Consider the following 16767-nt stretch of genomic DNA (forward strand, 5'->3'; position numbering starts at 1 on the left):
AACAATTTAGACCAAACAAAAAATTCAGTTAACTGCCAGTATTCAGTTTTGTGCATGATGATGAAACTTTAAACATACTTCAAATGACTTCCTGTTTAACAGTGCCAAATGCAAAAAAAATACTAACCTTCTATGCACAAGCTAGAAACCTTCTCCCACTATCAACAGATTCAAATGCCACATGCTTCTCACACAAAGATCCATGCCCACATTTAAAGCTAGGCAGATCTGTAGCCAAGCCACTCCGTTCCTTACAAGAAATTGTGGCAGGTGGCTAAACAAAAGAGAGATATTTGGAATCAATTGACAGAGAAACTCTAGCTGAGAAACCCTAGACTGGGTGGGGAGCACACTAACCTTACTGGTCACAGAGTCATCTGCCTCTCAAGCTCTTCCCTCCTGTCCTCAGCTGCACCAATTACATCTACGGCAGCATCACCAATCAGACGCCTTGTTTCAACCAGATGCTCCACATATTCAAGCTCCCAGCGCCAGAAATCACAAGTGACCTGAGAAATAAAATTACATCTTTATTCACCTACAGAGTGACAGTAAAGTTTAGAGTGCATGAATCAATGGCAAACTAGTTAACCAACTAGTTTTGTCAGTAACTTTGCAAGCAAGGTCAGTCTAAACTACTGTATTAATCACAGCAATGACTAGTTAACCAACTAATGTGCCTAATTTAATCAGTGCTCTGCTTCAATACTACTGCTGCTAAGAATTGACACGGCATGAATCAGGCTCAAGCTAGGAACTGGCACTTACAGTGTGGTTGACGCACTTGTAGAAGATCCATCCATCGTGCTCATCGGTATTAGACCGGTAGAACCTCACCTGCTCACCGCGATCCGGGCACCCGATGAATGGTACAGCAATGGAGCGGCCACGCAATGCAGTGCGGACGGAGCTGGAAGACGACATGACGGCGGGGACAGAGGCGGCGGAGGAGGGCGTCGGCAATGGCTGCGGCGGCGGAGGGCGTCGACGTCGGCAATGGCTGCGGCGGCGGTGGCGGGAGTTGGGCTAGGGTTGGGAGGAGAGATAGAGGAGAGCGAGGGGATAAGCGAGCGGCCAACCAGGTGCGATCAGGTCATGTCGTTTTTGCAACAACAAAAAAACGGATGGACTAGTATTCACCGAAGGCACGGCCAGGTGACGGTCAAAGCAAGCTGGCGGCCGCTGACTCGGCCAAGTCAGCAAATACGTACACAAAATCGTATGCATGGACCAAAATGAACCCCTCGCGCAAGTACTTGGACCGTAATTTGGATATTTTATTTAAAGTAGTGATATAAATGTGTCACCCGACTCAGGTTTGGTGACCTACAGTGAATTTTTCTCCGCATCAAACCTCGTCCGCACGCGCCACACCCCTTCGCGCGGACAACGGAGAAGCGAGAAACGCACAGCCGATGAGGCCTCTACGCGCCGTCGCTCTGCTCCTCCTCGCGGCGGCAGCAGCCGCGGCCGCCGCGACGCCGTGGGCGGGGAGCGGCCAGGAGCCCGGCTCCATCAGCAAAGACGACTTCCCTGGGGACTTCAGCTTCGGGGCTAGCACATCAGCTTATCAGGTGAGAACCATCACGCTTACGTTCATTCGCGGTGGAATGGCGAGCACGATCGTTGACATGCTTCTGTGTGGTGGGCCGTCGGGATCCAGTGGGAAGGCGCGGCGGCGGAGGACGGCCGGACTCCCAGCGTCTGGGACACCTTCGCTCACGCTCACGCCCACGCCGTTACGCAAGAGCAGACGATTTCCCTTTTTCTGTGGCGCTAGCACACGTTCGTGCCACTGTTCCATCTGTATCACCGCATGCCGCTCCTTCTTCTGTGCTATTACAGCATGTGTATCATATTCGCATGTGCCGATGTTCGCGCTCGATTCTCTTGCACAAGATAAAGTTAGTATTATGACGAGATATCACAGCTCGTTGCAAATGAGGTCATTTCACATACTTTTTCAAATTGCAAAAGAAACGCATTTAGATGTGTGCTCAAGAAAAATAGTTTTTGCGGTCGCTATACACAACTGTGAATCTCGTGGGGGATTTTCTGAACCCAGACCGGTTCAATGTCTAGGGTCGGGTCCATGGTGGAAACCGAAAGAAGTGGAGCATGTGGACTATGCCTCAGTGCTTATAAATTCTGCAATACAGGTGATGACTCTGTAAATGGTGATGTGGCAGCTGACGGCTACCATAAGTACAAGGTATGGTAATTTTTGTAACTCAATTTTGTCACCCTGAATTGGATTTTGTATGGAGTAATGCTACACGTACAAACGAGTTACAAGGTTTTACAAAGAGAGTTAATTTGATTGGTCAATAGATGGGGAGGCGGCCCACCCCCCTGAAAATCAGGGGGGGGGGGGCAAGTTTTTGATTGGTTAGTAGATGAAAAAAATCCTAGTCAGCGTGTAATTGCGTGTAACTCTTTGTATGTTTAGCATTATTGTTTTGTATGTCATGTTATAACAATGGCTGTGCGCATCATGTGATGCAGAGGCCGGGTAAACCCCTTTCCGGAAGAAAAAAATGTCATGCTATAACAGAAATGCTCCTGTAGTTGCTGACCAGAACTGTGCACAAGAGGATATGAAAGAGAGGTTGCCCTTGTACGGTCCACGTTTAGATAGAGTGGGTGGTTGGGTCTGGGGGAGAGACGAGAGGGTACTTCGTACTCCCTCCGTTCCAAAATAGATGACTCAACTTTGTACTAACTTTAGTACAAAGTTGGGTCATCTATTTTGGAACGGATAGTTAGTGACTCCAAGAATATGTTAGCAAAATATTTCTTGAGATTTATTTTTTCTGAACCATACAGGAGACTTGCTTGAGAAAAATTTAAATCATATAAACATCATTGACTAACTCTGGTTTCTCTAGGCATGATAAAAAGTAGCCAATCCTGGTAAAATCCTGCATGCTGATAACGGTCTATCTTTTCTTTTCTCGTGTTTGTCACAGGAGGATATCAAATTAATGAAGGAGACCGGACTGGATTCTTATAGATTCTCTATCTCTTGGTCAAGGCTTATTCCTAGTATGTTTTTGAAAAACTTGTGGTGAAGTTTTCTCGTTTAGTTGGTTTCTTACAAAAATATAGTTCTGTATTTGCACAGAAGGAAGAGGAGAAGTCAATCCAAAAGGAGTAGGATACTACAATAATCTCATCAATGAACTTCTTGATCATGGTAAATCTTGCATGCAAGATATTTATCTACCTATTAAATCCAGTCAACATGGAGACTGCATACTACTCCGTCTGTTCACAAATCAATGAATTCATTTTTGTAAGCATGCAGTAAAGGAAGTTGAACTTTGACAAGTAGTACTGTACATATTTAATTATTTATATGATACCAGTAGGTTTTAGTCGGGCCCTACACCCCTGAATTTGTAGTGGACTGAAATTGTAGGCCAGATACTGGAATTGGGAGTAAGTCCAGGAATCCCTGGCTGAGTTGGACTGAACTGGCAATGAGCATGTCCAGTTTAACTTACTCATCCTGTTTTTGTTTTTTATAATTGTATTTCTCTGCTTTTTAGTGGCAAAAGTAGATGTATTAATGGGACTGGAGGGATATTATGTCCGCACTTACTATGTCTAGTATCTTGAAGGAATTCAACCACATGCAACGATTTTCCAGTATGATCTTCCTCAAATCCTTGAAGATGAATATGGTGGATGGTTGAATCCCCAAATAATGTATGTATTCTGTTTTCATGCATTTCATGTTTCGTCTTCGTTTCTGAAAAATATGATGTGCAAGTGTGATACTATTCGCTGTAGTGCATGTTATGGATAATTGTGCAAAATAATGAAGAAAAAAATGTAGGCGCAAAAACACATATTATGTTTGCATTGTACAAAACCAGATTGCTTTTTGACATGCCTGTAGTTTTATTGGAAGTAAATGCATGGAATATAACCACACTCTTTAACTCCATTACTCTGTTTCCAGTGATGATTTCACAGCATACGCAGATGTGTGCTTTAGGGAATTTGGGGATAGGGTTACCAATTGGACCACTCTAAATGAACCTAACGCTTTAGTTTCGGTTGGCTATGATGCTGGTATTGGGCCACCAGGGAGATGTTCTAAACCATTTGGATTTGCTGACTGTTCCTGTGGGGACTCTGTAAACGAGCCATACGTTGTAGCTCATAATTGCTTATTGGCTCATAGCTCAGCTGTGTCACTATACAGAAGAAAGTATCAGGTACTATCTTTTCACTAGCAAATGAGTACTATGGTATTTATAAAGTGCTTTCTTGATAGTTAGATTCACATTTTCATTGTGACACATCAATGCAGTAGTCTATGTGATATAATTGGCAAGTTATTTGAGATTAGAATAAATTATTGTTTTGAATAATTGGTCTGCTCGAAAAATAAAATCTGAATGCTATCTTTGTTGCTGATATTCTGTGCTAATTATTGTTCCTTGGACTTTAGATATAACTTAAGTATTTTTCCTAAGGACGTTAAAAGCACCATGTTTCATATGAAACCGGTTATATCCATGGACAAAAATATACTTTGTGCTGCAGACAAAGCAACACGGACTTATTGGCATGAATATATGTATAAATAACATATTACCTTATACAAATTCAACCGAAGATATAGCTGCAGCGAAAAGAGCACAAGCCTTCTACACAGGCTGGTAGGTTCATCATTCTGTCTTTTTTTACCTTTATATACAGTACCAGCATCTATTTCATACTAGTTGGATATACTTGGCCTTGACGAAGAGGATCCAAAACGATCACCAAAAGAGAGACTTTTTAGGAGTGTGGACTCAACAAGGATGTCACTACTTTATTTTACACATTTCATCTATTGTCTCTTGAATTTGTGCTAAACTGCCAATGAAACTTGCTTTTGAACTCGTTGAAGTCTTATTAGACCCTCCGATCCATATCAGTTATCGCTCAAATGGATGTATCTAGACATATTTCAGTGCTAGATACATCCGTTTGAGCGACAACTAATATGTATCAGAGGGAGTGTTTTGAACTTGTCCTAGGACAGATAACGTGTCTGAAAGAACATTATGTTATTTAGCAGTGTCCATGGAATTTTTAGGGCCTGAAATAGGCTTGTAAATAGAGAATTTAGATTACATGTACTTTGATACCATACGGCTGTTCTATGGTACTGAAACTACAATCAATCCAGTAAGCTCTTTATCAGTGGAGTTCTTCTGTATATGTCAGTACATTATTCTTTGAATTGATATGGTTCAAAGTGTGTATTTCACTATCTATATGTAATTGTTCATTTTGAAATTTTCAACAAGTATTATTGGATTTCGTGGTTTGCCAATTTCTGTACAAAAATCTGAACACTTTTCTAGTTACACAATGGTGCGTATTTGAAGTATGTATAAACTTATAAAACTAGAAAACTGGATTTTCTCATTGTAAATTTGGCCATGAGTTGCACTAAAATGGTGAGAAAACTTTGGCCCTTCTGTAAATTTGGTTGTTTCTCTGCATTAGGTTCTTGGATCCTCTCTATTATGGAGACTACCCACTTGTGATGAAGGAGAATACTGGCTCCAAGTTGCCAAAATTTTCTCGAAGCCAGTCTAAACAACTAATCAATTCTATGGACTTTCTTGGCATCAATTACTACACATTTTTGTACGTGAAGGATGACCCGCATCATGCTCCTAGCAACAAAAGGAATTTCAGGGCTGATATGGCTGCTAAATCAATATGTGAGTTTCATATGTGTTGTATTTTGGTGACTCAATCCTTGTTGTTTTTCTAGAGTTTATTCATGTCAGACAAAAGCCAGAAAATTTTCAGCACTAATATACTAGATTTTGTTTTAGTAACTTTAATATGTATTTTACGCCATGTCGGTAAAGGACCATTATTGATCCTAGTTGGTAATCTATGATTGCTCATAAGTAAATCTATCTATTATTGTCTGGTCCTGTGGACAATTGGTCTAGAAAGATAAGCAAAACATACCTTAATACATCATGCCTTGTCGTGTCAAGTCGAGATGAGGTGAATGGAGGCCTTGAATTCGAACTTGGCATAGGTTGAGGCCCCATTGGCACTTGATGTTGATCCAAGCAGAGGTTCTCATACTCTGTTGAGATCTCTTCGCATACCATCACTGCAGAGTGCAGACATAGCATCGTAAAGGGGGTGGATGGATATGGAAACAGAGGGAATGAGGTGCTAATGGAGGCGGTGGCAGTGAATGAACGGTGCCAGGAGCATCGGTGTCTGGCTGAAGGATGATGAACATCACACTTGTTATGGAGCGTGCTGGCGCACTCCGGTGAGGAGCCTGTTGGATGCCAGAGGGTGATGAGATAGAGAAAGTTGGATGCCAATCCTGCAAATGAGTCATTGCCACATTATTATCCATTTCGGCAATACCTGTTAGTAGTAACTAACAACGTTAGGACCAGTTTAAGGGAAATGAGTTTAGGGTCCCGCACCGAGTAATCCTTCATTATTTAGTTGTATAGTTTAAATTCATATTTGAATTCCTCATTTTAGTTTGATAATTTTATCCATGATTTCTCTCTTGCAGTTTCAAGCAATTCTACCAGTGGGGTAAGACAAACTTGCAGTAAATCTGTTTTTATAAATATTAAATGTATAATAACAAAGGGCTGACATATAGTGCTTCTCAGTTCTATGTGCCAGGTTATGGTATACACCAAGTGCTTGAATATTTGAAGCAATTTTATGGTAATCCTCCAATCTATATCCATGAGAATGGTAAGTATTTTGCAACTATCGCTAATCATAAAATAAGCCAGTTGTTCTGGCGACTTTGTGTATCTTGTTTAGCATCCTACTTATTTGATGTCCAGTGATTTAGAATCATGCAGTGTTAGCCAACATTATGGAACTATTTTTCTTTTCGTAAAATAATCTTCAGTGCTACTTATTTTTGTCTAAATATTCTGTCCAGACTAATGCCTAGATATTTTTCATAAACACAATTAGTATGACTTACAAAAAGGTTCAACTCTAGGATATCCAATGCATCAAGATGTGGTATTTGATGATGGCCCTAGGGTGGAATTCTTGAGTGAACATCTTAAAAACCTTCTTATTGCTGTCAGGTAATACCCTTCTTTATCCTAGTGGCCATGCATTAGATTTATCTTTAATTAATTCGAAAGTTGGCCTTGTTTAGCGTTACAACATTCAAAATTTCTAGGAGGATATAATCAATAGTGTACATCTCTAATTTTGATTACATGATCCGTTTGTCAATCATATGCATCCGGGGAACAACAAAGTTCATAGGTCTATCTATTCTCTGAGTAATGGGAAACATGTGCTGAGTTTTGCAGCAAATGGTTCTACTATGCAAGTAATATTTTTTATTTAACGAAAGCAAGTCGCATTTTTTGCACCAGTAAAAATATCATCCATGAAACTGAACACTAGCTCCATTTTATTGTTGCTGGAAGACAAGATCCGTTATTGGCTACCGAAAAAACTGTCAAAATGATGTTCAGTAGATTCGCCAAGAGCCATAAAGGGTAACTTTTCGATAGACAATTCATCCTGTTTCTGCCATTCTTTCTGCAACAAATGGCAAAATGATACCGAAAAAAAGGCCTTTTTATTTTGTAATGCAACTCGTTGACGTGACAGTAACATGAAGCTTTTTATTTGGTGACAGGAACGGTTCGAATACTAGGGGCTACTTTGCCTGGTCGCTGATGGATTTATATGAACTACTTAGTGTCGGGGACACGTATGGGCTGTATTACGTGGATTTCGCTGATGAGGATCTCAAGAGATACCCAAGGAGCTCTGCGATTTGGTACAAGGATTTTCTCAAGGAGAGGCGCACGGAGAGATTCTCCGACCATTAGCTCTTGACCTCGAGAGTTCGCTAGCTGTTTTCCGTAACATGCAATGTTAAACTGCTCCGCCGTCATTCCAAACACACAAAAAAGCGGCCCAAGTAGATGCTTCCAGTCTGCTGTATCCCGTTTTAATTGTATTACGCACGTCGAATCAATCTCTTTCTCTCCCAAAAGAAAGAACGGTAAGTTCCCAAATGGAAACCATCTCCTGCATCGGCAGGCATCTTTTAACACACAACCATATCACTGAACAGGCTACTCGACATCGTACGATGCTACTGACCCTCACTCTGCTAAAAAACTTCACTTTCACATCACAGAACGATATCTTGACAACCAACAAATAGGTAAAATCTGGGCTGGAACTTTGCAAATACATGTCGACTAGTACGCATAAAGCCCATACCCAAATTTTAAGTGAACTGTTTCGAACAACACAAACAGGTGACAGCCAACTCCTCCTCGGTAACTTCATACCACACAAACAGTTTGCCATACCATACCACAAAACCCAGCAATTCCAGCTCCAAAGTTTTTCATGTCCTAAGCAATCTATGCAACACCACAACTACAGGCCTTAAAAAGCGGCATTCTCGCATCTCAAAATCCGTCTTACCCACGACCACGTCCTGCCATCAAGTACAACAACAGGTCAGTATGTTGTTATCTAGAAAACCAAGAGCACATGGCAGCGGAATCTAAGCAGAAGTAGCGAACATACCGCCTTTGTTGCCACCTTTACTTCCAATTCCGCCCCTTCCGCGGCCACCGCCTTTGCCATCATCTTGGCCACGTCCGATGCCTCTGCCCCCAGGTTTAGTGCCTATATCTCCTCTTCCTCTTCCGCGGCCAACACCTGGTGGCTTCCTATCTGCACATACAGTAGCATGAATAATTCAGAACTTCGTTGAATCAATAGCTCTATCAAAGAACAGGGTAAGCTCTACAGGTTATAATAGTAGTCATAAATAAATTGAGTACGTGCGCGTTGGCGTTCCTACCAACACACAACACAGGGTCCACTGTAATGTACTACCAGTGTGTATTTATACAGATAATAAAGCCTATCGCGTGGTAGTTAGTGCCACAGATTTGAGATCAAGTTTATCACAGTATTGTTACTGCAAATATAAGCATTCTGCATTCATCATTAGTTCTGAAAATGCTACAACATTGTGCTTCTAAGATCAATGGCCTACAAAGGCAAGGGAGCAACAGAACAAATAGCCTCTCTTTAACAATATATTAGTCAGATATTGTGCTTGTGCTTAGTGCAGCCAAACTTAAGAAAAACAAAAACTCTTTACCGCTTAAAATGTTTAGCCACATGAAAAATTGACATTATTAGACCATTCATGCAGAATACTTTCGCACTATTATACTTCTAACCTAATGAGTATGAGAGAAGTCAAGTTGCCCCTCGGAGACAACACAATGTAAGTTTGCCAGTGTATGAAGTGATGAGCAGTTCATAAATAACACAGCCAATAAAATGTAGCTATAATTATATATACTTGCGAATTTACTACTCCCTCCGCCCAAATTAAGTGTCGCTGATTTAGTACAAATTTTGTACTAAAACAGCGACACTTAATTTGGGACGGAGGGAGTAAAACATAAATGTGTAAACATATAAATATGTGCTCCAATGAACAACCCCACTGTTGATTCAATCAGCTTTAGCCTTTAGATGCATACCAGATCTACTCTTAGAAGTTTCCTCTTGAACCTTGTCAATCACCTGTGAGGGAAACATAAAGCTCATGCAGTCAGGATAGAAACGGCTGGTTAACTTCACTACTGATACTGATAGCTGCAGTTCTTAACTGTGAACATAATATGCAACAGTTTGAAACAAAGAAGGCCATGGTAATGGAGATTTAGTTGGTGCGGTGTTTAGTGATTTAAAGCCAAAGCGATTCTCATGGGCAGCTAGCCAACTACTCCCTCCATCCCAAAATAAGTGTCTCAACTTTGTACTAGCTCTAGTACAAATTTGTACTAAGCTCAAGACACTTATTTTGGGACGGAGGGAGTATATCGTAGTTTAAACCCTTGTACAGCTAGCTGGTTGGGCTATTTCTCTAGAAAATATCAAGTCTGAACACTGCACTGCACAGGCTAGAGCTCAATGCACATATTACAGTGCACAAACTAGAACTAGTCTTGCTATTCCACAAATAAATAATATACGGCTAAGATTTCATCCCCGTGGGTTTTCATTGACCATGGGATGCTAGTTTGACCCCTAATTTCTAACATAACAGAGTAGAGGGAAACGTCTGAGTTTTGACAATGTATCCACAATATGTCCATACACAAGTATTCTCATGTGTTGAAGTTAGACTAGGCACATTTTAGCTATTGTAGGTCAGAGAATTTCTCCTTTTTTGACAAAAGTAGGTCACAGAATTACAATTTTTCATAGCCTAAATGATCCAATATTGTAAATTGTACTTATTAAGATTGCAGGGTCTGCATATGCTGAATACAATGTCCACTTCGTTCAATGTCTGACAAAAACTGATAAATAATTATTCAACAATATTAAAACATAGATTCTACTGAGAAATTCAAGCAATATACACCCTCGTCTTATTTTCGTAAGAGCAGCTAGCAATACACAAACAAGGCAGTGCAATTACATAATGTAGCAAGTCCAATAACTTGCACACCAACCATAAATATCAATGTGCTGCTTATGCAACTGATATTGGATATTATACACATAAATGGCAACACAGAACCTTATGATAGAAGACAGATGTAAGTCACCAAACGCGCAAACTAAATTCGTACACAAAACAAAGACACATTGTATCTGAAATGCATACCTCATCAGGAACCCGAAGATACTTGATTGTGTTCCCACGAATATAGCACTCCGGCATCCTCCAAAACTTATCACCATCCTGCAAAGCCAACCATAAAACGTAAGAGAAGACATCTCAGTCTAATCTAGTAAGACAAAAAAAAGAATACAAGAGAACACCCAGCAATCTCCACATCAAGTGTGCAGTTCTGTGCCTAATTTCTTTCAGAAATAAAGAACTGCCTCCCCTGTTCGTTTTAGCCAAGTAATGTCCTTAACTAATCTTGAGTTGATCGGCAGTCCAGCACGACTCAATGTAGCAAGCCACGCACAAACTGTGCAATCAAGGGGCGCCAACCAATCCCAGATTGCTCAGGAAGTGGTGGTTTTGACCTAGCAAGCACTGATACGGCAGAAACTGCCGATTTGCAGTTCCAGTACGGCGGGATACAGCAACACTCCGGGATACGCCAGATTCGGGTATCCCGCAGTATCCCATGATTTGCGAATTAAAAAAAATGAAATAATACATGTACAAGGCATGATACGCTGGGGACACGGCTCGGCCCAAGAAAGCCTCGGTCCACTAGAAACCCTGGGTCACACGCACGCTCTCCAGTGTCCACAAAACAAACGAGCTGCTCCCAGGCAGCAACGAACGTGCTGCCGCCGCCTCCTGGATTGACGCCGCCGCCTGGACTCGACCGGAGCCCCCAGATACCAGCAGCCTCTCCTCCCGACGGAGGGTAACCCCAAGCCCAGCAGCCTCTCCTCACCTCAACCTCTTTCATCTCTGTAACTTGATTTTCGTCCATTGAGCTGTTGGATGCTGCTGCTTGCTACCCCATGCTGTGCTGCTTCTGCTCACATGAATTATTGAATGCTTGTGCTGCTGTTGAAGGGTTGAGTGTTGAATGATTGCTGCTTTTCTGTTAGGTAGCATGGCATCTGGGAGCGCCGCCGCCACTAGCCAATATCTGTGGGTGAGAGTGAAGGGCAGCCTGGTCCTGGTGTTGTAGATCCTGAGTAACATCTCTGAGCCGATGTTGATAAGCTGAGAAGCTTACACCTGCATCCCCGAATGGGGCAATATTCTGATCTTATCTCAGTTTCTCATTATTTTTCTGCCGTAACTCTATATTACCTGGCATCAAGGATTACGAGTCGACGAGTCGTTCCGAGGTTGAGACTCATAGACTAATCGGACTAGTCTTAGACTAGTGCTAAACTAGTCGACATAGTACTGTAGTACTCAACTACTAATACCTAGTAGCAGTATGTAGTAAACTGTACAGCACATTACAGTATATACACAATAAAAACAGCACTGCTAGTCAACACTTGTCAGGCCCAGCCCAGCTCAGCACCGTGCAGCACGCCCCCCACCCACCAGCTGGCCCATTTGGCCCAAGTGGCCAGCCTACTTAGTCCCCCAACCACTGAAACCCTAGCTCTCGATCTACCCAATCGCCGCCGCCAGCGCCATCACGCACGGAGCACGCGTGCATGCGACCCGCGCCTCCTGCCTCCTTCCGCCGGCCTCGGCCGCTGCCGCCGGCGAGCCCGCCGACCACCGCCATGCCTCCTCCTTTCCTCTCCCCTCTCTCTCTCTCTTCCTCCTCTCTCGTCTCAAGGCCGCGCGCGCCTACGGGTCACGGCCATGGCCGCCACCTGAGCACGAGCTCCGGCCGGCTGCCGCACTTGGCTGCGCCATCCGCCGTCCCAGCGGTGGGTGGCGGCGGCGGTGGCAGGCCAGTGGGTGCTGGCGGCGCCTCGTCCCAGCTGAGGCAGCTCTCTCTGAAGCAAGCCTGGAATTTTTTGAGTCGAACAACTCAAGATGCACGACTAGTCCAGACTAGTCGTCGATCAGTCCTTCGACAGCTCGACTCGTATTTGTAGTCAACACGAGAAAAGGAGTCGACAGCTGGAGTGCGACTCGTAGACTAGTCGAGCAACTAGTCTAGACTAGTCGTTCGACTCGTAATCCATGCCTGACATATTTTTCATTTTAGTTTATATATAACCACCGTATCCCCGAATGACTGTTTCTGAAAAATGCCATATCCCGTGTCCCCATATGCTTGTCCCCGTCTTTCCGTCCCCGTGTCCGTGCTTTTTAGGTTTTGACCGTGCCAGTAAGTAACTCGTTGTAAGCCGAGCACGCTAAGTACTGTCCTGAGGTGGACAGCTTCCCAATGAACTGATCCTCGATGTTCATGGCTAGACATCAAGGATCAATTGGCTTGCAAGCTGGGATGGGTGAGTGCCCCCTCAATTGCAAAGTTTTTGCATAGCTTGCTACATTGAATCGGTGATGAACTGCCTGACAACTCCACAGTCGAGGTCTGACGCACGCACCGTCATGGCCCCTCTGCGATCAGTCTGCAGAATCAATGTACCATATCCTTACGGATTATGTCTTTGCCAGCCAAGTAAGGCACCAGGTGCTTAAACCAGTTCTCACCGCAGCCCTCTATGTCCCCAGCCCGAAAGAGAATTTCGACAGGAGGTTCAAGTCTGCTATGGAATATGATGCCGTTATGCACATTGGCGCCTAAGGAAGGACTGCGTGTTCGACAGCGCCACCTCCGTACTCCCTCCGTCTCAGTTTACAAGTCTTACGCGTATACCTAGGTTGCCAATTTGATCACCCTAATATAAACTATATAACACAAAAATTATATCTTTTGAAAATAGAACATCTGAAGTTTATATTGGTATATTTTTTGTAATCTATTACTTGTATTAGGTTGGTCAAATTGACGACCTAGGGGTACGCGCATGCCTTGTAAACTGAGAGAGAGGGAGTAGTATAGGCACTGGTTGATTCAATTCTCATGGAGGCCAACTATGGATGCACGAAGGCATGAAGGCTCAAAGGACACCACCACGGCGTCCTCCTGACATACTACCTTGCTAGTAGAGTAAGAGAAGTGTACAGTTCTTTTGCCTCTCGTAGCTTATTCCTAGTTATCTCTGTTGTAGGCATTTTTTTAATTTTTCGCGTTTACGGCTTAATGTAGTTTCTCTTCTAATGCGTTCAAGATAAAAATTATGTGAAAATAAACACAATTACAGGAGGGAGACAGGGCGGGCAAAAATTCACCTTGGAGGTGCAAATAACCTCCCGGAGGTGGATGTTCATCCACGTGTCGCAGTTCACCAAGTGCCCATTGTAGGTCTCGCCGTTTTTGAGCTCCACGAGCTGAAACCACGCAAAAAAATCAAGAAAACCCTAACACGATTGGAATCAAAAAGAAAAAGGAGAGCTAGAGCGGTCTTACCATGGGATGCCCCTGGGCGGTCTTGAGGAGCGAGAGGGGAAGCTGCGGAAGAACGAAAACACCAAGTTAGACACGACCGCATCTCCAGCTTTGGGGATCGAGAGGGGGAGGGGGGAGGGAGGGAACGCACCATCTTGAGCGAGATCCGGAGATTGAAAAAAAGTCCGGATCGACGGAGGGAGACGCGGAGCTGGATCGCCGCCGGCGCGGGAAGAAGGCGGCGGCTTCGGGGGGAGATTGCAGGAGCAAAACCCTAAATTTGGCCGCCGGGTTCGTGTCGGTAAGAGGGGGAGATGAGACGAGGCGGAGAACTCGCGAGCCCTAGTAGGCACGGCAAACCTCGCTCAGTACCGAACGGGCTCGTTTACCTTCTGGAAAAGAGTTTTTTTAGCGGGTCTGGAGAAGGGTTGATTTATTTACATAATTCAAAAAAGGGTTTATTTTTAGCATAAGGTTTCTTCTTCTTGCTTAAAAAAGAAAAATGTAATTTCATTTTAATATAAAAATAATTAATGTATACACAACTAAAAATTAGAAAGGTGCGTTTTCGAGTTTCAATGCAAAACTTCGATAGTGGTCGTTCTATTGTTTGAGCTAGTCTAGATTAAGCAAATGCTTGACTGAAACGACATTGAATCAAAGATCACTGAAAGTATAATCATAAAAATTTGAGCACAATTCACCGGTGCTGAACACTATAAAATAGCCATGATGAAGTGCCAACTTAGGAATAACAGCTCAATATATTAAGTAGAGATTTCTATTTCTGTGCCCATCTTCGCTTTGTTCTCCTCAGTTTTGTTCACGTTCTCGCGGCCCGCCTTCACAAGAGCCCAAACGGGGGTTTGTCGTCAGGTCAAAGTCTTTAACCGTTACTGGGCGTGGTTTCTAACACATGGGACACCTCTGTCAGCGGTTGCACGAGCACCGCTCGTGGATGGTGGGCGCATATACTGACTTGTGGGACACACATGTCAACGGTTGAGCGCTTGTAGACGGTGGATGCATATTCTGACTTGTGGGACACCTCTGTCAGCGGCTGCACGGTCGTAGATGGTGGGCACATATTCTGACTTGTGGTACACCTCTGTCAGCGGTTGCGCGGTCGTAGGTGGTGGTCGCAGTTACTGGCGTGTGGGACACCTTTGTCAGTGGCTTCACGGCCGTAGGTGGTGGGCGCAATTACTAGCTTGTGGGACACCTTTGTCAGCGGTTGTGCCAACCAAAAAAAAAAGAGGTGACTTGTTAAGTCAGGAAGAGTACTCGAACCCGAGACCACATGAGAGAGGCGCAAGAGTCAACCGACCAAGTATGTGTGCGTGACTTTTGAAACGGTCCTCACCATTTTATGAACTAAACGAAGCGAAGTATAAATCAACCGTTTACTCACTATATGTAATATTACCATCGGGGTGTTAAATAGTTTTATTCAAGGCATTTGGTGTGGCGGATGCACTTGACTCAACCAAATTAGTTTAGTACTGGATATTGGTTTGGTGAATGGACTTGGGACAAGCAAAGTAACAAAAGTAGGCCACATAAATTATTTTAGTCCTTAAAAACCGTTTATTTGTGGAAGAGCCTCAAATAATTTTGAAATTTGTTCCATTTCATTTTTCATCAAAAGCAGGCCACATCGTGGACAATGTTTCATAGGAATTTGCAATTATTTTGTAATAAAAAATTCCAATTTCCAAGCCCCAGAAATGACATTTGTTTGTGAAAGAAGTGCCTCAAATAATTTTGAAATTAGTTCCATTTCATTTTTCATCAAAACTAGGCCCCATTGGAGGGGCACTGACCAGGTTTTAACAATTTCAGAGTAATATTGCTATATTCCATGCATTTAGTTGAGTTTTAGTGAATTATCAGAAAAGACCCAAAATTGCACTACAAGTGTGATGTAGGTTGCTCCTGAAATTTTTGAAAAATCATTTTATGGTACAATATTGATGGTGGATGAACTTGGGACAAGACAAGTAGGAATTTCAAACCATTTTGTATGAATGGTCAACACTGCAAGTTTGGCCCCAGTTTGAAAAAAAGGCTTAAAATTCAAATGCTTTTGCACTGAGCCATCTTATGTGCACTAGTTTGTGAGAAAAATATTAAACTTGCAATACAACAAGTCTGGAAAAAAAAACTTCACAAAATGGACTATCTAGAATTGACTTGTGTGGATTTCAAGACATATGCACATGGAAATGGCCACATACATGGCAACATCTATGATAACATGCCCAAATTTGGCACAACTATTGGTTTACCATTATGGATAATGTTTCATAGAAATTTGCAATTATTTTGTAATAAAAATAAATTTTCTAATTTTCAAGCCCCAGAAATGACATTTGTTTGTGAACGAAGTGCCTCAAATAACTTTGAAATTTGTTCCATTTCATTTTTCATCAAAGGCAGGCCACATTGGATTGGCACTGACCAGGTTTCAGCAATTTCAGAGTAATATTGCTACATTCCATGCATTTAGTTGAGTTTAGTGAATTATCAGAAAAGACACAAATTTGCACTGCAAGTGCGATGTAGATTGCTCCTATTTTTTTGAAAAATCATTTTATGGTATAATATTGGTGGTGGATGAACTTGGCACAAGGCAAGTAGGAATTCCAAATCGTTTTATATAAATGGTCAACACTGCAAGTTCGACCCAAGTTTAAAAAAAACAAAGAAAATGAAAAAAGGCTCAAAAATTCAAATGCCTTTGAACTGAGCCATCCTATGTGCACTAGTCTGTGGAAAAAATATTAAACTTACAATACAACAAGTTTGTTAAAATAACCTTCAC

At 42.6% G+C, this 16767-nt stretch overlaps 2 protein-coding genes across 5 annotated transcripts; one reads left to right on the forward strand and one right to left on the reverse strand.

Moving 5' to 3' along the window:
- Positions 1–1331: 1331 nt before the first annotated feature.
- LOC123069569 (beta-glucosidase 10) lies at positions 1332–8069 on the forward strand. Of its 4 annotated transcripts, none has more exons than XM_044492453.1 (13): positions 1332–1574; positions 1664–1739; positions 2160–2212; positions 2970–3045; positions 3125–3196; positions 3624–3711; positions 3968–4226; positions 4558–4673; positions 5512–5732; positions 6569–6591; positions 6672–6759; positions 7019–7109; positions 7679–8069. In XM_044492453.1, exons 1-13 carry the CDS (start codon positions 1416–1418, stop codon positions 7872–7874), a joined length of 1518 nt encoding a protein of 505 aa, XP_044348388.1. In that variant the 5' UTR covers positions 1332–1415; the 3' UTR covers positions 7875–8069. The 4 variants fall into 4 exon arrangements, with proteins under 4 accessions (XP_044348388.1, XP_044348389.1, XP_044348391.1 ...); XM_044492454.1 differs by having other exon boundaries at positions 1355–1574; positions 1664–1945; positions 2083–2212; XM_044492456.1 differs by having other exon boundaries at positions 1355–1574; positions 1664–1785; positions 2083–2212.
- Positions 8070–8159: 90 nt separating this feature from the next.
- Positions 8160–14333, reverse strand: LOC123069570 (probable U6 snRNA-associated Sm-like protein LSm4). The gene is made up of 7 exons (XM_044492457.1): positions 14095–14333; positions 13965–14006; positions 13787–13885; positions 10703–10780; positions 9567–9609; positions 8590–8739; positions 8160–8497 (listed from the first exon to the last, which is right to left on the reverse strand). The coding sequence occupies exons 1-7, from the start codon at positions 14095–14097 to the stop codon at positions 8481–8483; spliced, it is 432 nt and encodes a 143-aa protein (XP_044348392.1). The 5' UTR covers positions 14098–14333; the 3' UTR covers positions 8160–8480.
- Positions 14334–16767: the final 2434 nt, after the last annotated feature.

This window comes from Triticum aestivum, chromosome 3B (assembly GCF_018294505.1).
Source record: "Triticum aestivum cultivar Chinese Spring chromosome 3B, IWGSC CS RefSeq v2.1, whole genome shotgun sequence".
Taxonomy (NCBI): domain Eukaryota; kingdom Viridiplantae; phylum Streptophyta; class Magnoliopsida; order Poales; family Poaceae; genus Triticum; species Triticum aestivum.